Here is a 24,260-nt window from a genome sequence, read left to right on the forward strand (position 1 = left end):
ACATCAGTAGTGGGAAAGTTATTGGAAGGTATTCTAAATGACTAGATATATAAGTATTTAGACAGACAGGGACTAATTAGGGATAATCATCATGGTTTTGTGCATGGTAAATCATGTCTAGCCAATGTTTTTGAGGTTTTTAAGGAAGTTACTAGGAAAGTTGATGAAGCCAAGGCAGTGGATGTTGTCTACATGGACTTTGGCGAGGCATTTGACAGACCTGCATGGGAGCTTGGTCAAGAAGGTTCAGTCACTTGTTATTAGTAAGTTTAAAGGTTTATTTTATTGTCAAAGTGTGTATATACAAGACAACTCTGATATTTGTCTTCTCCAGAGAGCCATGAAATACAGGAAAACCATGGGAATCATTGAAAGAAAAGACATCAAACCCCCCTCCCCAGCATGAAAAAGAAAAAGAAACAAAGCTCACAAACCCCAGAATTCCCCCACTCCCCACAAAAAAAGCAGTAACAATATCACAAATCCCCAACCCTTCCCTCGCAGAAAACAATGATAATAGCAACCCCTGATCTCCACAGTCACAGAAAAAAACATCAAAACCCAAACACCCCCCCCATGAGGTCACCCACCCGCCAATCAGCCACAAGAAAACCGAAAAACTGAAGGAAACCAGTATAAAGTGCAGTCCAATAATCACATATATCCCAGAATATCGAAAACATCCTTTTGTCAGCTTACGAGGAGAGTAGCTGCACAAACTCAGTCCTTCCGTGAAGCGTGTTCGCGACCCGGGTCCGAATGCCACCGATCCGGCTAGTGATCATCATTACCTCTGTTGAGAGCAATCGCTGACCCCTCCACATTCACCTCAATGTTTCAATCTTCTCGCCACTTTGAAATGGAGTCACTCATGACCCTACACCCCGTCTCTGGTCTGTTCCAAGAGTCAGCGCGTGTTCTCGGTCCTTTTTGGGTCCCCATCTCTGATCTCCACAACGCAGCTCTCTGGATACAGCAGAGCGCTAGGTCATTCATTCGAGCTCCAAACTGTATGTCGCCTGCTCCAACAGTTTCCGTAACACAAACAAGACAAAAATAACAAGCAGAAGGTGTAGAAAATGTGAAATAATTTAAGAGATTTGCTATCTGGAAGATGTCACCGGAGGAATCGTTGTTCACTGGTGCCATCTTGACCTTTCCCCTCTAGGCCTTTCTCCTGTGCTCCTATGGATTAGACACTGGCTTCATGGTAGATGGTTGCCTCTGACTGGAAGCCTGTGGCTTGTGGTGTGCTGCAGGGATCGGTGCTGCGTCTGTTATTGTTTGTCATCTATATCAATGATCTGGATGGTAATGTAGTAAACTGGATCAGCAAATTTACTGATGACACCAAGACTGAGGGGCAGTGGACAGTAAGAAAAACCATCAAAGCTTTCAGTGGGATCTGGGCCAGCTGGAAAAATAGGCTGAAAAGTGGCAGATGGAATTTAATGCAGACAAGTGTGAGGTGTTGCACTTTGATAGAACCTACCAAGGTAGGTCTCACACAGTGAACGGTAGGGCACTGAGGAGTGCGGTGGAACAGAGAGATCTGGGTTTACAGGTTCATAATTCCTTGAAAGTGGCGTCACAGCTAGATAGAGTTGTAAAGAAAGCTTTTGGCACACTGGCCTTCATAAATCAATGTACTGCGTACAGGAGATGGGACGTTATGCTGAGATTGTACAAGATGTTGGTGAGGCCTAATTTGGAGTATTGTGTGTAGTTCTGGTCACCCACCTACAGGAAAGATGTAAATAAGATTGAAAGAGTACAGAGAAAATTTACAAGGATGTTGCTGGGACTGGGCGACCTGAGTTGATCGGAAAGGTTGAATAGGTTAGGCTTTTATTCCCTCAAACGTAGAAGATTGAGGGGAGATTTGATAGAGGTATACAAGATTATGAGGGGTATAGCTAGGGTAAATGCAAGCAGGCTTTTTCCACTGAGGTTGGATGGGACTAGAACTAGAGGTCACGAGTTAAGGGTGAAAGGTGAAATGTTTAAGGGAAATATTCAGCGGAAGTTTCTTTGCTCAGAGGGTGGTGAGAGTGTGGAACGAGCTGCCAGCAGAAGTGGTGGATACGGGTTCAATTTAAACATTTAAGAGAAGTTTGGATAAGTACATGGATGGGAGGGGTATGGAGGGTATGGTCTGGGTGCAGGTCGATAGATTATTGGTTTGGCATGGACTAGATGGGCTGAAGGGCCTGTTTCTATGCTGTACCTTTCTATGACTCTGTGACTCTAACTGATCTTGAACCTGGTGGTTAGGACCTAAGGCTTTTGCGTCTCCTTCCTGGTGGTAGTAGTGAGAAGAGAGCATGTCCTGAATGGTGGGGGTCCTTGATGATAGATGCCATTTTCTTGGGGCAATGCTCTGTGTAAATGTGCTTAAAGGTGGGGAAGGCTTTACCCATGATGAACTGGGTTGTATCCATGATCCACTTTGCCCACTTTACAGTGGCAGTGACCACATCTCTCTCAAGCAAAGCTGGGCCAGTGATTGAAAGGCCACTGGATTTCAGAAAAGAGTTCCAATTAGCAGATGTTAGTTTTCAGCTGTTTGGCTGGTCTTAGATTCACTGCATTGCTTTGTCATGCAAGAAAAACGCTTCAGGCTTCCTTTCATCCACATTTCCTCTTGCACCAGCTCTCTTTCCATCTGTTTCTCACTCTCTGTCTGTTTTGCTGCTAGTGCCAATGTTTGGACAACTTTCCTTTCAACACTTTGTTCTGCATCAATGCAGATGTCCATCAGCAGAAGCACTAACATCGCATGCCTCTGGATTCTGGATCCTATGACGTCCCAGAAATTCAGAGTCGTAAAAGTCCATTTTGTCCACAAATGGGCTTCACCTGACACGCCCCTACTATTCTATGAACATTTTTCCCCTCAGTTACCCCCAGAACCCTCCATCAATTACTGTAAATCCATGCCCATAGAAACCATCTACTGCAAAATGAAATATTTATGGAGAAGAGCAAACAGTTGATGTTTCAGGCCGAGTCCCTTCACTAGGTCCCTCCAGCATTTTCTGTGTGTTGATTGGATCTCCAACATCTGCAGATTTTCTTTTGTTTGTGAAAAGGAAATACAGTATTTCCTTTCCACATCCTCTCTAGGCCTCTCAGAATTTGTACACCGCCAGCTTACTGCCAGTCTCTCTTGTTCCCGAATAAAATGACCCCATCTTCATGGAAACATATCAAATGTTGCAAGGCCTAGATAGAGTGGACGTGGAGAGGATGTTTCCTGTGCTGGGAGAGTCCAAGACCAGAGGGCGCAACCTCAGAATTGAAGGACGTCCATTTAGAACAGAGATTAGGAAGAATTTCTTTTGCCAGAGTGTAGTGAATCTGTGGAATTTATTGCCATAAACGGCTGTGGAGGTCAAGTCATTGTGTATATTTAAATCAGAGGTTGATAGGTTCTTGATTAATCAGAATGTGAAAGGGATATGGGGCAAAGGCAGTAGAATGAGATTAAGAGGAGTAATACATCAGCCATGATGGAATGGCAGAGCAGATTCAATGGTCCAAATGGCCTAATTGTGCCCCTATGTCTTCTGGTCTTATGGTTTTGAACCTCATTGTAGTGGTGCCTCAGGGTTCACCAGTAGTACTCAGGTTGCTGCTGGCAAGATAACATCCTAGGGTAAATCAGCGCACGATCAGGGGTCAAGATCAGGAGGTCAGGGCTCGTGGCCAGAGTCCAGTGGGTTGTTACCATTACTCCTGGCTGAGCTGGTTGTTTTCATAGTTGGGTGTAGCTGTAAATCCCTAGACTTGTGTCCCTTGAGGTCAATAGCAGCCTCAGGGCAATCTTGGAGAGGAAGCCTCAAACAAGCTTTATGTCTCTTGACCGGAAGCTCAAGGTTATCCTTCAGAGCAAACTGAGATGTCACTCAATCCGCAGTTAGTTTCTACAGTGAGGAGGAGTCTGTGTAGGGAGCACCAAGTACAACAGAAATAATATATAAATCAATCAGTCTCAGATATGACATTTCAAATTTTCTCTCTCACTCTCTGTCCCCCTCTCTTTCTCTCTCTCTCTGACTTCCTATCCTGTAGAATTCTTTATTGGCCTTAATCTCAGTTACATCACCCTGTCACCTGCAGCACTTTTCACAACCTTGGGTAGTTACAACATGCTTCATGTAAATTGCTTCTAGAGTGTAATCGCTGTTGAAATGTGTGTAGGGGCGGGGAAGGCTGGAACAGATTGATTGTCCATTATAGAATCTGTCTGGTTGAGATCAATGAAGAGGTGGGACTGGTGCATTCAGTGAGCGCTAGTAATCATATTTTTTTAAATGTATTCCTTTAAGAATAAAAGTCCCAACTACCAAACTATTAACCAGACTCCTCAAACCTAAACTTTAAAATTAAACATGATCTGATTGAGATCACCAGAAAGCCCGATCGTGAAATGTCAAACATCCCACTGATTCCTGCCTCTCAATCAGGACCAGTAACAGTGGAGGTGAGAGACTGCAGTGCAGTTGTAGCATGTTAATGAGTGAGGAAAGGACCGCCCCTCTCTTGCTCATACCTCTGTTCAAGGTTCAAAGTATGTATATTTTATACAACCTTGAGATTCATTTCCTTACAGGCAGCCACAAAGCAAAGAGACCCAATAGAACCTAAAAAAAATAGACCCAATGCGCAGAAAAAAGACAAATGGTGCCAACAGTAAAAGTAAGCAAATAACAGTCTGAACTGAAGTTCACGAAATGAGTCCAGAGCCCGGAAGCCAGTCATTGCTGCAGCCGGTTCAGGAGCCCGTCTGTTGCAGGCCACAACCCTCAGTTCAGTGTGGAGGCAAGTAAACCTCGCAGTGTAGTGAGTTGAACCACCCTGTTCCTCACATCTGGCTCCAACACCCTGACCTTTTCAATCTGGCCGGGCACTTAAATTGTCCAAACCTTGGATGGTTCCTCACTCTCAAACCCAGGCTCTGCCACTTTGTTACGCTCTTGGGCCGGGCCTTGCCGCCTTGATTTGGCCTGTACCCAACCTTTCCAATTTGGCCCGGTGCTTAAATCAATCAAAACTTGCATCTTTCCTCGCTCTCAGGCCCCACCACCTCAACTCTGCCTCTGATATTTAATTTTTCCACCATTTGCTCTCTATTTTAATTTTAAACTCTTTTATTCACATTTCCTGTGGCACAGTAGCATAGTGATTAGCACAGCACTATTACAGCTTGGGGCTTCAGAGTTCACTTCCAGCGTCCTCTGTAAGGAGTCTGTACATTCTCTCTGTGAGTTTTCCCTGCATGCTCCAGTTTCCTCCCACAGTTTAAAGATGAGCTGGGTAGGTTAATTGGTCATTGTACATTGTCTTGTGATTAGGTTAGGGTTAAGTTGGTGATTGCTAGGTGGTGTGGCTTAAAGGGCCGGAAGAGCTAATTCCATACTGTATCTGTAAATAAAAATGAAGTAAACATTCAGCTCAAACATTCCAGATAACTGTAGCAAGATAGCAAATGCCAGTAAGTTGGCTGCAAGGGAGAGCAAGAATGAGTTTCAGTTATCAGCCGGGACCATCTTTTGATTTATATGGGAACGGAGCAAAGGGGGAGCATAAGTAAACTCCTCGCTCCCTGAGAATGTTGTGATCCCTGCACTTTTGATGAGGGAGATCATATTTGTAACGTATTTTTCACTGCTATTTTAAAAGCCATCAAATACAGATGCTCTTCTGAATGTGGCAACCTATTGTTACACTTCAAAATTCCACAAACACCAAAAAATTCCATTTCCCTCTACAGATGCCTGACCCTCTGAGTTCCTCCAGCTGTTTTCTACACCAATAAGCACTCAATGTGTTTGAAGTACTTTTTTAAAAGGACATATATTGATCCTGTCAGGAAATATAGAGGAGGCTTGACCCAAACACAGAGCAGTGTGGATGATTTAGTGGTGAGCGATAATTTTAATAATAAACTGCAAAATTACAGGCCATGACGGGCCACAAAACAAAAGGGGATAGATACTTAACTTGACAAGGCAGCAAGATAACTGAAGGCTAGGAGCAACTGGCTGAAGCTGGCTAGCTTGAAGGGTGAGCAAGTACTGTGGATGAGAGTTGGGTTTAAATAGGCTGCAGGTGATAGTTGGAAACGAGTGGCAGGTGGGTGAGACTGGGAGGTGCCTGTCTGAGCAGGCTTGACAGATCAGGACATCAAGAATTAATATAGCATCAGGGGATCATTTGTAATGAGAAGATAGATCTGGTTCCATCATTAGACGGTACCCTGTTGGTACAGCAGTGCCTCAAACCTGAACTCAGATCTGACTGATTGTCCATCTTCCGACTCAAAAGGGTGATCACTGAACTTTAGGATGCTATTTGTTGTCAACCCACAGCTGACACTTCTTGAGTGAATGGAATTAAAGAGCCAAAATGTTCTATAGGAGAAGGAGATGACATGTTCAGCTCTGGGCTCAGGACTGCCGGGTTAACTGCCTATAATAAAACAATTGTTAATGTGCATTCTGAATTGTTAACTGACCAAGCAGTGAATGCAATTATGCAATTAAATTAAAATGAGTAAGAACTAACTCTGATCCAACAGATGGCCAGTGATACGCAGGCTTAGAAGCTGTGCCTTCTGCTTGCATTAAACTTCAGTTTGTCATTTAATCGCTCCAGTCTTCCAGCTTTTGTTCCTAACCTTCTCATCTTCCCAACCTTGGCACTGTACTTCCATAAATTTTGTAACATCTCAAACCTTTTCTGGTTCCGATGAGAGGTCACTGACTGGAAACATTAACTGTTTCTCTCTGCATAGGCTGTATCCCGCAATTTCTATTTATATTCCACATGTCCAGGATTCTCGGTATTTTGCCTTTGTAATAATTGTGGCACTTGAGTCATAGACCAAAGGAAATGATCTTATCAGGGAAATCTAATTCAATTGTAACCGGGTATAAAGGATTACAGAGTCCAGCTGAAGGGGGAAACTGGCTTTAGGAACATAGGAACAAGGTTCCCCCCCCCCCCCCCATTCCTAAAGCCTGGCCATCTGTAGTTCACAGTATTGAACGAAAATCAAGGAACCAAGAGGAGAGGAGCAGTGGTAATGTTTCTGAATTTAATCTCCTCCAGCTCGAGTATTGGTTGTTTTCTTCCCAGATTCATGGTCCGCCAAGTCAAATTTCTCTGGAAGTTGCCCAACTGGCCTGGAGGATTCCTCTTGGATCCCCTTCCGCAATCACTGTTACACCTTCCACTTGGAGAAGAAGGCGAGCCCCAAAGATGCGGCCAAGTTCTGTCAGAAAGGTATACCGTGTGTGTGACTGCTAAAGGAGATTTCATATGAGACAGGGCTTTGGGGGGATGGAGTGTTGTCCTCTGCTAAAAGCTGTGCTTCATTGTCATTGTGCTTGAACAGTGCGAGGGGCAGAGATGCTGTCCATTCTTGATGAGACAGAGAACGTCTTTGTGTGGGAACATCTACAGACGTATGAAAATGATACCAAAGGTGCCTGGCTGAGCCTCACGTACAACACAAAGGGTAAGTGTGTATTGCCATAGAAACCTGGAAATAGAACAAACAGTTCTCAAATGGAGTTAATTTTATGTAGGGCATGGTTTCTTCAGCTGTGTGCTATGCAGTGAGGTGTAATGGCACAATGCTCTTTTGAAAGGGTAAGCCTAGAAGTTACGTTGCTACCATTTAATGGTAATCATGTATTGTTATGGGCTGACCTAATGTTGTTTGTGGAAGTCCAAAAATGACAAAAAATACTCAGTGGCGAAACTGATAGAACAATGTTGTCAAGTTTCCTCGTGGAAGGCCACTCTATTAGCTTCAGTGATGTATATTCAGTAGGTCTGTTGTCACAAAAGCTGTCATTTATTGTTGCAAATACTTACTTGTTGCCCATTTTGCTGCTGGTGTTTAGGGCAGCAATGAAGGTCTTCCATCTCTGATAAAGTTCAGGGCTTCCTTCATTGCGCCAGTAGCTTTCTCTTGGTTTTCATTACCACTAGTCCTGCAAGTCCCAGGTGGAGACTGAAGAATACCCTCGCGCTCAGATGTAAAAGGAATCTTCATTACTATTTCCATAACAATTTTGTTTTACCAGCCCTGGGCTCAACCCTCGAACCTGGAAGAACGGTGAACCACTCTTAGTCTGGCCTCTACCCTTTGACCTGTTTGGCATGGGTGACCCCGCCAAGAGCCAAAGCATAAAGCCCTGACTCCAGCCAGCATAGCTCTCTGGGTCATTGAGGCAAGCAAGCCTGCAAGCCACGACAAGGTTGTGGTCCTCTTGGAGGTATTGTCATAAGAGTAGACTCTCAAAAGGCCACGAAGCACTCTTTTATCCACAGCCCCAGCAACCTGCGTACAATCTTGCTGTTGGGTGCTGTGGAGTTTACTTGTTCTCCCTATGAGAACATGGGTTTCCCCGGATTCTCTGTTTCTTCCCACAATCCAAATGCATGATGGTTAACTGGCTGCTGAAATTGTGGAATCTGGAAAAGCAGAGTTAATGGGGACATTGGAGGGAATAGGTTCCAGGGAAACTGATTGTTCTGTGAACCAGTGTAGATATAATTGGTCAAAACAGTGTCTGTGTTCTTAGAAACTCAGAAAATAAAAATATAACATTCTTGAGAAATCTACAATACCAGTACATCTCCAAGCTCAATCTGCCTGCACCAGTGGACCAGTGGGAAATTGGATGAAGACTCTCCACCCTTCGAGTGGAGCACATGTGACTTTCCTAATGCAGCGGTGATTAGCAAGCTGAGAGGTGGCAGCGATCATCAGTAATCAGCAGCCGGAAGGAGTCCTGAAGAGTGACCTTGGCCTTGACATCCTTCAGCTAGGCTGTCCAGGCATACAGGAGGCTGAATTTGAGTCTGTACAAGGCATAGAGCATCATCTGTATGTGTGTATGTTTGGGGGGGGTGGGGGGGTGTTGAAGGTCAGTGCAGATTTCATATACACAGTAGATTCCTGTTAATTGGGCCAGCACATACTTGGGACAATTCTAAAAACTAATTGAAAAACTAACCAGGATTCCCTTCATTAATTTGGGACACCATGCTGCTTACTTGAGACAGGAGACTGTTGCTGAACAGTTTCTAATTAGCGTTACTCACGTGCGCTTGCGTGGCCATTAGACACTACATCGTGCTTCAAGCAAACGTTTTTTAAATAGCGTCAGTTGCACAGTTTTGTGTTCAAAAAGCAGTGATTTTTGTCACTGATAGTTGGAGAGAAATGAGCAGTAAGACAATTCAGACCTGCTTTGCTCACTGTAGTTTCAAGCATTCAGGCTTGGAGATGCCAGAAACAGCCAGGGATGAAAATGAAACCATTTCACTATTTCAACAAGGTAAAAACTACAAAGAATTTTAAAGTATCGACAGTCATCTCAAACGTTACAATGAAAATGAAGGTTAGGAGGATGCAATCATTGAAAGCATTGTACGAAGGCAGTTCATTATCTACACTAGGTGTCTGCATTTGATTTTGTTCATTTACAGTCAATCAAAGGGAACATAACACAGATGAATTCCTTCATCAATAGCTATTAGGAACTAATACACAGTTTTATAGTACTGTGATAGTATTGGTAGTGTTCCAATTTGTTCTGGATTTCATTTAAATACATAATTTGTAACTCAGTTTTGTCTTTTTATACCTTTAACATGTTTCCATGAAACTCCGGCTAATTGGGGCAGCCGCTTAATTGGGCCAAAATGAAATGGCTGTGATGTGTCCCAATTCACCGAAATATCCATATATAAGTGTGAAGTGGTTCATTTGGTAGGTCAAATAGGATGGTAGAATATAGTATTAATGGTAAGACTCTTGGCAGTGTGGAGGATCAGAGGGATCTTGGGGTCCGAGTCCATAGAACACTCTAAGCTGCTGTGCAGGTTGACTCTGTGGTTAAGAAGACAAATGGTGCATTGGCCTTCATCGATCGTGGGATTGAGTTTAGGAGTCGAGAGGTAATGTTACAGCTGTATAGGACCCTGGTCAGACCCCACTTGGAGTACTGTGCTCAGTTCTGGTCGCCTCACTACAGGAAGGATGTGGAAGCCATAGAAAGGGTGCAGAGGAGATTTACAAGTACGTTGCCTGGATTGGGGAGCATGCCTTATGAGAATAGGTTGAGTGAACTCGGCCTTTTCTCCTTGGAGCGAAGGAGGATGAGAGGTGATGGAGGTGTATAAGATGAGAGGCATTGATTGTGTGGATAGTCAGAGACTTTTTCGCAGGGCTGAAATGGTTGGCACAAGAAAACACAGGTTTAAGGTGCTTGGGAGGAGGTAACAGAGGAGATGTCAGGGTGAAGTTTTTTACTCAGAGAGTGGTGAGTGTGTGGAATGGGCTGCCGGCAACGGTGGTGGAGGCGGATACGATAGGGTCTTTTAAGAGACTTTTGGATAGGTACATGGAGCTTAGAAAAATAGAGGGCTATGGGTAAGCCTAGTAATTTCTAGGGTAAGGACATGTTCGGCACAACCTTGTGGGCCGAAGGGCCTGTATTGTGCTGTAGGTTTTCTATGTTTCTATCTATCACATGCACACCCTCGCTCTCACAAACTCTCTCCAAGTAGTCCAATATTTCATATTTACAGCACCTTCGCTATTTTTGATTATTATTTATTTGAATTCAGTGTCAAATTCCAGGAGCTGCAGTACATCCAGCTGGGAGATGAAGTTCTCTTCCTCAAACAAGACCAGCCCTTATTGCATATCTGTGTGTTAGGGAGGATAACGGTGATACTACCTTCAAAGCTGCAGTTTGTCTCTGGTGAAGGTATCAGAATCAGGTTAATTGTCATTCTTAGATTCATTTATTTCTCACATGAAATGTGTTGTTTGTGTTAACACCAACATAAACCTAGGGACGTGCTGGGGGCAGTCTGCAAGTGTTGCCAGGTACTTCAATGCCAACAGAGCATACCCACTGTGCTCAGCAGAACACAACGGAACAGAATATACCAAAGTGAAACAGCAGCAACATCAAAACAAGTCCTGTTCATCTCTCCCACCCTTGTACATGCACAAGACCGTTTTCGGTCTCCAGCCTCCAGTGGACTTGTAGATTCCCGGACACTGGACCTTCGACTTTCCCAGCAGCCATTCACAGACTTGGGGCTTCGGTCATCGGGCCTCGAATTCAGGCTGTGATCTGAACATCCGATTAACTTTCGGGCTTCAATCTTCGGTATCAACCCAGGAATTGCTGATGATGGTGCATGAGGACCCAGATAAGGCATGAAATTTGTTGTTGTTTTGTGGTGGCATTAGTGTGCAGGCATAACAAATTACTACAAATTACAGCTAAATAAGACCATAAGATATAGGAGCAGAATTAGGCCATTTGGCCCATCGAGTCTGCTCCACCATTTCATCATGGCTGATCCAATTTTCCTCTCAACCCCAATTTCATAGAAACATAGAACATAGAAAACCGACAGCACAATACAGGCCCTTCAGCCCACAAAGCTGTGCCGAATATGTCTTGACCTGAAAATTACCTAGGGTTACCCACAGCCCTCTATTTTTCTAAGCTCCATGTACCTATCCAGGAGACTCTTAAAAGACCCTATTGTATCCGTCTCCACCACCGTCACTGGCAGCCCATTCCACACACTCACCACTCTCTGCGTAAAAAAACTTACCCCTGACATCTCCTCTGTACCTACTACCAAACACCTTAAATCTGTGCCCTCTCGTGTTAGCCATTTTAGCCTGGGAAAAAGCCTCTGATTATCCACACGATCAATGCCTTTCATCGCCTTATACACCTCTATCAGCTCACATCTCATTCTACGTCGCTCCAAGGAGAAAAGGCCGAGTTTACTCAACCTATTCTCTTAAGGCATGCTCCCCAATCCAGGCAACATCCTTGTAAATCTCCTCTGCACCCTTTCTATGGTTTCCACATCCTTCCTGTAGTGAGGCAACCAGAATTGAGCACAGTACTCCAAATGGGGTCTGACCAGGGTAGCTGTAACATAACCTGTAACATTACCTCTCGACTCTTAAACTCAATCCCACGATTGATGAAAGCCAATGCACTGTAAGCTTTCTTAACCACAGAGTCAACCTGAGCAGCTGCTTTGAGTGTCCTATGGACTCGGACCCCAAGATCCCTCTGATCCTCCACACTGACGAGAGTCTTACCATTAATACTATATTCTGTCATCATATTTGACCTACCAAAATGAACCACCTCATACTTATCTGGGTTGAACTCAAGTCAAGTCAAGTCAAGTCATTTTTTTATTGTCATTTTGACCATAACTGCTGGTACAGTACATAGTAAAAATGAGACAACGTTTTTCAGGACCATGGTGTTACATGACACAGTACAAAAACTAGACTGAACTACATAAAAAAAACAACACAGAGAAAGCTACACTAGATTACAGACATACACAGGACTGCATAAAGTGCATAAAAACAGTGCAGGCATTACAATAAATAATAAACAGGACAATAGGGCAAGGTGTCAGTCCAGGCTTCGGGTATTGAGGAGTCTGATAGCTTAGGGGAAGAAACTGTTACATAGTCTGGTCGTGAGAGCCCAAATGCTTTGGTGCCTTTTGCCAGATGGCAGGAGGGAGAAGAGATTGTATGAGGGGTGTGTGGGGTCCTTCATAATGCTGTTTCCTTTGTGGATGCAGCGTGTAGTGTAAATGTCCGTGATGGTGGGAAGAGAGACCCCAATAATCTCAGCTGACCTCACTATCCACTGCAGAGTCTTGCAATCCGAGACGGTGCAATTTCCAAACCAGGCAGTGATGCAGTTGCTCAGGATGCTCTCAATACAACCCCTGTAGAATGTGATGAGGATGGGGGGTGGGAGATGGACTTTCCTCAGCCTTCGCAGAAAGTAGAGACGCTGCTGGGCTTTCTTTGCTGTGGAGCTGATGTTGAGGGACCAGGTGAGATTCTCCGTCAGGTGAACACCAAGAAATTTGGTGCTGTTTACAATCTCTACCGAGGAGCCATCAATGTTCAGCAGGGAGAGGTCGCTCCGTGCCCTCCTGAAGTCAACAACCATCTCTTTTGTTTTGTTCACATTCAGAGACAGGTTGTTGGCTCTGCACCAGTCCGTTAGCTGCTGCAACTACAGAGTTCAATTCACAAACCGCGTTGATTAGACCTTGCTCAAGACCCAGGACTGTGGCACCTTCTTCAGGCAGCCGAGAGCAAGAGGGGGAGAGAGAGAGAGAGGGAGAGGCACCTTCCTTGGGCAGTGAGGGCTTTTCATGATGAATGCCACCTTTTTGTCCCTTTGTAACCACAAAAGACTGCAGATGCTGAAATATGGAACAAAAAGCAAACCACTGTAGTAACTCAGTATGCCAGGCAGCATCTGTAGGGGAAACAAACTGTCAGTACTTCAGATCGGGGCCTTTCTTCTGGATTATCCTCTGGACCAAGTGCTGAAACTTCCACTGGTTGCAGTGGACAAAACATCTGTGAGGAAAATGAGAAAACAATGGAGGTGGTCATAAAAGCTTTGTAGATTTACAATGAAAATGACTGGGAGTCCCTATTGGAAAGGCAGGCTGTAAAGCCTGATGCTTGTTTGATCATTGATCAACTTAATGAGCAGTCTTATCTTGTACTGTGCAGTGCCCTCTCTCTCCTGAACTGAAGCCGTAAATTTTAACTTCATCAGTGAAACGTCAAATTAGATGCTTTTAGTGACCAGCCAATAAAGGGAAGAACAGCAGTGCTGTCAGTAATTTAGTATAATGATTCAAAGGAGACCCTTTTGCTTCCAGTTAACCCTTTATTTGTTCACTGTTCTGATGATACAACATTTAAAGGTGAAACGCTGTGGATGATGAGCAGCTGAAGTGGAAGCAGAATATTTTGTAAACTCTCAGCATTTGTGAAAGAGAAACAGTCATCGGAATGGTTCTGCAGCATTCCCAGAGAGCTCGTGGGATAGAGTTTGTGATGCAAGTAAATCAGCAATCTCAGCACAAAGTTGTGCCGTGTTTCCAGTCCAACTTATTTGATTATCACCAAGTGCTAATTCTCAAATTTCCTCATGATCTATAAGTAGGCTATTCAGTCTAGCAAGTTGCTGCAATTCTGTCGGACCTATTCACCCATATTATTCCCTGTGATCTAATCTCTCTCTCAGGTGTCTGTAAGTTCCACCCTCATTCTCCAGCCACCCACCCACACTGAAGGCAATTTATAGCTGCCAATTAACCTAATCCTCCTGCATCTCTTTGGGATGTGGGAGAAAGCTTGGCACTAAAGCTAGCAGACAGCTTTATAGAAGGCCGATGGCTGATTCTAATCAGGGAGATGGTATTGTAGGTATTCTTGATGAGTGACAACTGAAGGGACACGGAAACATCTGGATCTAATCTGTGTGATCTCAGGGACAATGTTCCCTCTAATTTGTAATGACCAGTGTGTGCAAAAATCTTGTGCTGTGCAACTTTTTGCAAAGTGACAACAACATGTGTGCGCTGAGTTTTATATATATAGCAAAACACTGTCAATAAGAACTTTGATCTCCTGTGGGTTTGATTATTTTTGCTTGCATTCATCTGCACTCTCACAAAACATATGTAGCAGGCCTGTAGTGAGTAATGGAAGATTTTCTTGCTGAAGCTTTTGCACACCATCCATATATGATTTGCTTTCTAAGTGACGCTTTGAAAAATCAAGTTTCCAAATATCACATCACTTCTTCCCACCTGCAAATTCTCCATCGTGACAATACGTGCAGGTCACACCAGTTTCTGTATTGAACATAAATATTTCTTGTAGTTGCATGTTCCTGACCTCATGAGCTTTCAGTGTAGCAGTTTCTACCGTTTCATTAAGCCATTCCGCTTTAAATGAACGAGCAATTCTTTTGTGCTTCACACCCTTCTTTGGAATTATAGGGAATCAATAATGTCTTCAGTAGAAACAGTATAAATAAGCCGGTTCTAAAATTGTCAGACAGCTCATCGCAAACTCCACGTTGTCAACACTGTCCGTGCCAGAAACCGGAAAAGGACATGTGACTGTTAATGATTGTGAAATATACTTAACGTGCCAACAAGGTAGAGCGTGACAACCTTTTACGTGCAGTTTAAGTTCCTTTGTGCACTAGTAGCAAAAGATGTGTGTGTGTGCACACCTTAGAGGGAACATTGCTCAGGGAGAACGTGCAAACTCCACACCAGTCTGCACTGGCTTATTCCCAGCTCTGGGAATTCTGTGATCCTCAGTGGGTTTTAGGTGAATTGAGCCAATCCAATAGAATCTCCAGGCTGTTACCTGCCTGTGCTTAGACTTCATTACCTTATACAACCTTTCTGCTTAATCTCAGATACTGAAGCTAGTTATTAGTCAGCATCAGAGTCAAAATGAAAGCATAGAACACTACAACACAGTACAGGTCCTTCAGCCCATGGTATTGTGCCGAATTTTTAACCTACTGTACGATCAATCTAATCGTTTCCTCCCACATAGCCCTCCATTTTTCTTTCATCTATGTGCCTAACAGCCTCTTAAATATCCATAATGTATCTGCCTCTACCACCAGCCCTGGCTGTGCATTCCACACGCCCACCACTCTCTGTGTAAACAAACCTACCCCTGACATAACCCTGTGTTTTCCTCCAATCACCTTAAAATGATGGCCTCTCATGTATTAGCCATTTCCTCTCTGGGAAAAAGGCACTGACTGTCCATTCTATCTCTGTCTCTTATCATCTTGTACACTTCTATCAAGTCACCTCTCATCCTCCTTTGATCCAGAGAAGCCCTAGCTCATCCAACCTTTCCTGATAAGATGTGCTCTCTAAAATCCAGACAATATCCTGGTAAATCTCCTATTTTCTCTCGACAAAGCTCTACATCCTTCTGATAATGAGGTGACCAGAATTGAACGCAACACTCCACATGTGGCCTTACCAGAGTTTTATACGGTTGTAATATCACCTCACAGCTCTTGAACTCAATCCTTGACTATTGAAGGCCAACATATCATACTCTTTCTTAACCACTCTGTCAACTTTGAGGGATCTATAGATGTGGACCCCAAGATCCCTCGGTTCCTCCACACGATTTCATATACATGAGGAGTAAAAATCATTACATTAAGTCTCTGTCTAAAAGTGCAATGTGCAATTTATGGTAATTTGTAATAAATAGCATGCAGAACAGGACAATCAATATAACATAGAAGTACAATTGTATCAGCATGAATTAATCAGTCTGATGGCCTGGTGGAAGAAGCTGTCCCGGAGCCTGTTGGTCCTGGCTTTTATGCTGAAGTACTATTTCCCGGATGGTAGCAGCTGGAACAGTTTGTGGTTGGCATGACTGGGTCTCCAGTGATCCTACAGGAACTTTTTACACACCAGTCCTTGTAAATGTCCTGAATAGTGGGAAGTTCACATCTACAGATGCACTGGGCTGTCCGCACCACTCTCTGCAGAGTCCTGTGATTGAGGGAAGTACAGTTCCCATACCAGGCAGTGATGCATACTACCAAGAATCCTGCCCTTAATCCTTATACCTTCCAAAGTATATCAGAATTAGAATCAGAATCAGATTTATTATCACTGGTATGTGGCGTGAAATTTGTTAACTTAGCAGCAGCAGTTCAATGCATAATAAATGAAATAAAAATAATAATAAATAAATTATAGTATGCGTATATCGAATAGATTTAAAAATGTGCAAGAAACAGAAATAATATATATTTTAAAAAGTGAGGTAGTGTCCAAGGGTTCAATGTCCATTTAGGAATCAGATGGCAGAGGGGAAGAAGCTGTTTCTGAATCGCTGAGTGTGTGCCTTCAGGCTTCTGTACCTCCTACCTGATGGTAACAGTGAGAAAAGGGCATGTCCTGGGTGCTGGAGGTCCTTAATAATGGACACTGCCTTTCTGAGACACTGCTCCCTAAGGATATCCTGGGTACTTAGTAGGCTAGTACCCAAGATGGAGCTGACTAGATTTACAACCCTCTGCAACTTCTTTTGGTCCTGTGCAGTAGCCCCCTCCATACCAGCCTGTCAGAATGCTCTCCACAGTACATCTGTAGAAGTTTTTGAGTGTCTTTGTTGACATGCCAAATCTCTTCAAACTCCTAATAAAGTATAGCCACTGTCTTGCCTTCTTTATAACTACATCGATATATTGGGACCAGGTCAGATCCTCAGAGATGTTGACACCCAGGAACTTGAAGCTGCTCATTCTCTGCACTTCTGATCCCTCTATGAGGATTGGTATGTGTTCCTTCGTCTTACCCTTCATGAAGTCCACAATCAGCTCTTTCATCTTACTGACATGGAGTGCCAGGTTGTTGCTGCGGCACCATTCCACTAGTTGGCATATCTCACTCCTGTATGCCCTCTCGTCACCACCTGAGATTCTACCAACAATGGTTGTATCATCAGCAAATTTATAGATGGTATTTGAGCTATGCCTAGCCACACAGTCATGTGTATATAGAGAGTAGAGCAGTGGGCTAAGCACACACCCCTGAGGTGCACCAGTGTTGATCATCAGCGAGGATGATATGTTATCACCAATCCGCACAGACCATGATCTTCCGGTTAGGAAGTCAAGGATCCAATTGCAGAGGGAGGTACAGAGGCCCAGGTTCTCACTTTGCATGTTTTTGGTTTGAACTCCATCTGCCACTCCTTAGTTCAGCTCTGCATTCTATTGTAACCTACGATAACCTTTTTCTACTGGTGTGTCAGTAGTTAGTATTGTTAGCTTTGTTACTGTGTAGTTTTAATTGATTTCTGTTATTTGCTAATGTTGGTGCAATTACCATTTGTCGTAAGCTTTGTGTGCTGTGGAATATGGTATGGTGAGAGTGTAAGCTATGAATATAGTGAATGAGTTTCGAAGCCATGTCATCAGGTTGTTCTAGATCATTTGTTTACAGGGATGTGTAGCCATTTACTATAAATATTTCATTAGTAGGCAATGTAGTTACCATGTGATGTAGCTAATCTGCTTACTGTGCAGCACAGTCAGTTTTGTCATTAACCTAGTTTCCAAACAGTGAATTCAGTGCTAAAGTTAAAATGGTTACCATGTGTGTCGCTAGTTCATCTAGTTGGATTAGTTTGTGCAACTACCGGCTGTGTTACGGTAGGTAGTGTGGTGGGAGAGAAGCTGGGGAGAGGGAGTCGTGATACAACTGGTGTTACAATTAAAGCAATGGCCAAGCGGTGATATCAATTCGAGAGACGAGTGGTTACCAGGACATGTATTCTATGTTTTCATAGAATCTGGTTAACAGATAGCTTCATCGTTTACTAAAGCACAAAGGGTTATGATTTCAGAAAAACAAAAATAATGTAGCTCTAAGTCGTATGACTGTAATCCTGGTCCAGCTTATTCTTTCACTGAGTGAACACTGGAGGGCAGCACTGAGCAAACCCCAGAGAGCCGCAAGTGTAGTCATTTGAATGCAAAGAGTTCACCAGGTGATCTTGGTAATTATTGTACCATGCGATTAGTGTAGTTATCAATCAGTTACTTTTGTTAGAGAGTTATGTGATCAATTTCTGTGATAAGCCTGGTTATCAATCAGAGTATCCAAGTACCCCGTGACTGTCAAATATCCTCTCAATGTTCTTTACTCTAGTTAACAACCACAGTCAACCTGTGATTACACAGAACCCATAGTGTTTGTAGTTAGCAGTTACTGTGCAGTGTAACCAGTTGCTCTCGATAGTTTATTTACAGAGTTCTGAATGCTATTTGCTTATTTTTTATTGTTTGGATGATTTTTTTTCTCTGCACATTGGGCGTTTGACGGTCTTTTTAATGGGTTTCTTTGTTTTGTGGCAGCCTGTAAGGAGACAAAACTCAAGGTTGGATATGATACATACTTTGATAACAAATGTACTTTGGACTTTGGCGTAATCTTCCGTTCATTTTCCCTTGCTTCAGGTGGCACACTTGTCTGGCCCAATAAGACACCATTGAACTATTCAAACTGGGCTCCAGAAACCGAGAACATGAGCTTAATGAGTCCAAACTCATGTTACTGGATCAAGAGCAACACCGGCATCTGGGCAATTGGTCCCTGCACCAGCATCGCGCTAGGCATCGTCTGCAAAATGCCAAGAGGTAAGAGCTGAAAGGGAAGAAACTTCTGAGGTGAGCAGAATGCCACAACGGGCAGGGTCATTGGTTCAATTTGTTCATTCCCTATGCATACAAATGAGCATTTGGCAACTGGCAGGATGGGTGGAGATGGATTTGCTGGCTGCTGTAGGGGTACAGGCGTCTTCTGCCAGGTGTTAATTTGGGCATTTCCACGTGTCTTCTCTCCCCACACCCTGAGTGCAAACAATCGGGATCCGGATGGAGGCAAGTAGAGCCGGAAGCACTGAGCCAGCTCGCTCACTCACTCACTGAGTCAGTGAGGCCAGCTGACAACTGCTCGCTGTCCAGCTCTGGGAACTGCCCACGTGTTACAAATCTAACAAGATATTTCTGGTGACACTCTCTACTCCCCTAAAGGCAATGATTCATACCCCCAGAAGGCTGTTCGGTCCCTTTAGTGAGGTTTATCCCAGTCAAATTTTTCATTGATCTATTGAAAGACAGCACAGAACAGGCCCTTCCAGCCTTTCAAGCCGCGCTGCCCAGCAACCCTCGCCCAATCACAAGACAATTTACAACAACCAATTAACCCACCAACCAGTAAGTCTTTGGACTGTGGGAGGGAACAGGAGCACCCGGAGGAAACCCATATGGTCACGGGGAGAATGTGCAAACTCCTTGCAGACAGAGGCAGGAATTGAACTCAGGTCACTGGTACCGTAAAGCGTGCTGACAACTACACTACCTGACATCATTCAACATTGACATTGACAGCCATTCTATCAGAGACAGACAAATTAGAAACAAAGAGCAGAAATTCTGGTGTGCTGAGCACAATTTCTGCTTCCTCCTTCCACAACCACACCATGACTCACAGGCATCGAGGCCAACAGTTCTGCCATTTCCATGGTCCTAGTCAAGGCCAGCCTGGGCAGTTCACACCAGGGTTGAAACTGGGGCTTGTCAGCTCTGACGACTATGCTGACCACCAAGGACTAGCTGGGACACTCATTTACTTGGGAACGTACTCTGAACACATCGCTCTTACTATTGTCTGCATCTTCTTTTTGGTTCTTTTGAAGTTCAGTTTTTGTAAGAATTATCTGGAATCAGATCATGTGTAGACAGCAAAGTGTTCTTTAATTGGAAGCACTGTGTTACAGATGCAAAACAATCTTTAAAAAGCAGGCCAGTTATTTCCTGCTGTTCCCGCAGTCCCTGGGGAACACCTAGAGATCTACAGACAACCTTGTTATCCAATCTGTAGACAAACCCTTGCCCTTTGAATTACCTCAGGAAGTACTTAGCAGGATGTGTCCTTTCACTGACCCAAGCAAATCCTTATTTACAGCAATCAGCCCATGTGATTTTGGAAAGAAAGCAGCTCTTTATCAGAGTTTGAGAACCCCACAAGTTGCGTTTATTCTCATATGCACAATTACATATATGCATCGGTACAATGAAAAGCTTCCTTGATGCTGCGACAAGTAAGCTTTTCATTGCATCTGTGCAGACATGTAGCTGTGCATAAGATGACGAGAAGGACTTCTGAAGGACTCGGTGGATTTAACTCTCAAGTATGCAGGTATGGCACTTTTAAGCAGGTGAAGGTACATCGCCATGGCCAAAAGTGAGGGAGGACTCGAAACCAGGCTAAAGTGCCAGGGAATGAAACTCCCTCTGCCCAGCATCTTGTTAGCAAACGCTGGAGAACATGATCAAGGACCTAAGGGCAAGATTACTGTATCGGAGGGAAATGAGAAATTGCTGTGTTCTGTGTTTCACGGAGACATAGCTCACTCCAGACATGCCAGATAAAGGCTTCTCAATGCATAGGATAGATCAGACTGCTATTTTGGAGAAGGCAAAAGGAGGGTGTCTGCGTTCCATGATAAATTCTGTGACATTTGGACGCAGCAGACTTGTCACATCCTTGTTCCCCAACCTGGAACTTCTAATGATTAAGTGCCGACTGTTCGCCTCTATGATCCTGACCACAGTTTACATACTGCCTAAGGCTGACTTCAATCAGGCACTCAAGATATTTTGCTGTCATCAGCAAACAAGAAACAGTCTACACCAACACCTTTCAGCTCATTTCCATGGACTTCAATCAGGCTTATCTGAAGAAAGCTCTGCCCAATTATCAACATATAACCTGCAGCACCAGGGGTTCCGACACACTCAGACACTGCTATACTACAATTAGGAATACTTAATATTCCATGCCCAGACCACATTTAGGAAAATCTGATCACTTGCTTGTTCTTTTCCTGCCTGCATCCAGGCAGAGGATAAAGAGCAAACCTCCAGAGATAAGGACAATAAAGAGGTGTTTGCAGAAGGCCGACGAGCGGCTACAGGATTGCTTTGAGTCGAAGGATTGGGTTGTGTTCAAGGACTCATTGGAGGATCTGAATGAATACACCATCGTTGTCATGGATTTTATAAAGAATAGTTGTAGATGAGCGTGTCCCCACAAAATCATTCAGTCTTCCCCAACCAGAAGCCCTGGATGAACCATGAGTTCCACAATCATCTGAGGGCCAGATCAGTGGCATTCAGGTCTGGTGACTAAATGTGTTACAAGAGGTCCAGGTACGATCTCCAGAAAGCAATCTCACGGGTGAAGTGACAATTCCGGACCAAACTTGAATCAGTGAAGGATGCTTGACTGCTGTGTCAGGGCTTGAATGCTATCATCTCCTACAAAATGAAACCAAGCAACATAGGTGACAACAAGGCTTCACTCCCAGATGAGTTCAGTGCCTTTAATGCTTGCTTTGACCACAGAGGAACCTTCACAAACTCCCACAGCCCCCAATAACTGTGTGATTTCAGTTTCTGAGGCCGATGTGGGAGCTTCCTTCAAGTTACGTGAACCTATTTAAGGTATCCGGCCCAGATGGAGTACCTGACTGAGTACTAAAGACCTGTGCTGATCGACTGGCTGGAGTGTTCACTGAGATCTTTAACCTCTTGCTTCGGCAGTCTAAGATACCCACCTGCTTCAAGCAGGCTTCACATACCAGTGCCTGAGAAGAACATGGTTCCATCTTTAATACCTTTATTTTTCCCTTTCAGTGTTTTTTTGAAGACCCTGATGTGGAGTTACACACTGACTTTGGTTCTTTGCGAGAATGGGACTCGCTCTCGGGGTTTTAGGACTGGCCGTTGTTTGGCATGCCAAGGGTTTGGCCTGAGAGGCAGCCTCTCAGCCTTAGTGTTTTGAAACCTAAGATCTCGGGGCTCTGGAGACGGGTGGATCGAGGGTTGGTGTCAGGGCAGGGGACTTGTGTGTCGTCGGGGAGGCCGGAAAATCTTTCACTGTGGGCCCAAAGACCCGAGATCTTTGCGATCTTCCGGCACAGAGCTCGTAAAAAGCGACGAAACGGACTTTTTAACATCGTAAACCAGTGGGTTGTTGTTATGTTTCCCGCTTGCTGTAAAAATGGGGGACATCTCCTTCTGCCTTATGAGGGAGAGAGAGAACCTGTGGGTTACCGAATGCCGGATGGATTGTGATAGTCCTTGGGTCAACTGCAAGGCCTGTGTCTTTGCTATCGCTTAGATCACGCTTGTGCGCGGTAACGGGTGCGCTTTTTGTTTTGCCGGTGGGAGAGGGCTATCGTTGCTTGCCGCCGCTTACATGCGAGAGGGGGGAGCTGGGGGGTACTTTGGGGTTCTTATGTTTAACTGTCGTTCATTCTTTGGGGCACTTTTCTGTTTTTGTGGATGTTTTGTGAAGAAAAAGCATTTCAGGATGTATATTGTATACGTTTCTCTGACATCAAATGTACCTTTGAACCTACTCGGTGACTATTGTTCAATAGCATTTACATCCACTCTGAATAAGTGCTTTGAGAGGTTGGTGATACAACACATCAACTCCTGCCTGAGAAGTGACTTGGATCCGCTCCAGTTTGCCTACCAGCACAACAGCTCAACAGCCGATGCCATCTCATTGGCTCTTCACTCAGCCCTGGAACATCGGGATAGTGAAGATGTATACATCAGGATGATCTTCATTGATTATAGCTCTGCATTCAGCACTATCATCCCCTCAAATCTAACCAATAAGCTCCAAGACCTTGTCCTGAATAGCTCCTTGTGCAATTGGATCCTTGATTTCCCCACTTGCAGACCCTGGTCAGCTTGGATTGGCAAAAACATACCCTCCACAATCTCCCTCAGCACAGGTGTACCACAAGGCTGCGTGCTTAACCCCCTGCTCTACTCACTTTATACTTATGACTGTGAGGCTAAGTGCAGCTCTAAATGCCATATTCAGATTTGCTGATGACATCAGGTGGAGATGTATCAGCATATAGGAGGGAGATTGAAAATCTAGCTGAGAGGTGCCATAACAACAACCTCTCACTCAATGTCAGCAAGACCAAGGGGCTGACTATTAACTTCAGAAGGAGAAAGCTAGAGGTCCATGATCCAGGCCTCATCGGGGAATCAGAGCTGGGGAGGGTTAGCAACTCTAAATTCCTCGGTGTTATCACTTCAAAAGGTCTGTCGTGGCTCCAGCATGTAAGTGCAATTACAAAGAAAGCACAGCAGTGCCACTATTTCCTGAGGAGTTTGCGAAGATTTGGCATGATACCTGGAACTTCTATAGATTATATTGACTAGAGTGGAGAGTATATTGACTGGCTGCATCATGGCCCGGTATGGAAACATCAATGCCCTAGAATGGAAAATCCTACAAAAAGTAATGGATATGGCCCAGTCCATCACAGTAAAAGCTCTCCCCACTGTTGGGCACATCTACATTTTCAGGAAAGTAGTATCCATCATCAGGGACCCACACCACCAGGTTCAGAAATAGTTACTGCCCCTCAATCATCAGGCTTTTGAACCAAAGGAGGTAATTTCACTCAACTTCACTTGCCCTATCATTGAAATGTTCCCACAATCTATGGACATTCAATGACTCTTCACCTCATGTCCTAGTTATTTATTGCTTGTTTGTTCATTATTATTTTTTTTCTTTTGTATTTGCAGTTTATTGTCTTTTGCATATTGATTGTTTGTCCGTCCTGTTGGGTGCTATCTTTCATTGATTCAATTTGTTTATTGGATTTATGTCCTCAAGAAAATGCTTTTCAGGGTTGTAAATGGTGACATATATGTACTTTGATAATAAATTCACTTTGT

The 24,260-nt window shown here is 44.0% G+C and overlaps 1 protein-coding gene across 1 annotated transcript in view; it reads left to right on the forward strand.

Moving 5' to 3' along the window:
* mrc2 (mannose receptor, C-type 2) overlaps positions 1-24,260 on the forward strand; it is a 228,112-nt gene that overhangs the window by 198,179 nt on the left and 5,673 nt on the right. Inside the window, exons 26-28 of the mRNA XM_073070731.1 lie at positions 7,144-7,290; positions 7,403-7,525; positions 18,936-19,115. Coding sequence (XP_072926832.1) covers positions 7,144-7,290; positions 7,403-7,525; positions 18,936-19,115 — 450 coding nt within the window. The remainder of the gene's footprint in view (positions 1-7,143; positions 7,291-7,402; positions 7,526-18,935; positions 19,116-24,260) is intronic.

Source organism: Hemitrygon akajei, chromosome 18 (genome assembly GCF_048418815.1).
Source record: "Hemitrygon akajei chromosome 18, sHemAka1.3, whole genome shotgun sequence".
NCBI lineage: Eukaryota > Metazoa > Chordata > Chondrichthyes > Myliobatiformes > Dasyatidae > Hemitrygon > Hemitrygon akajei.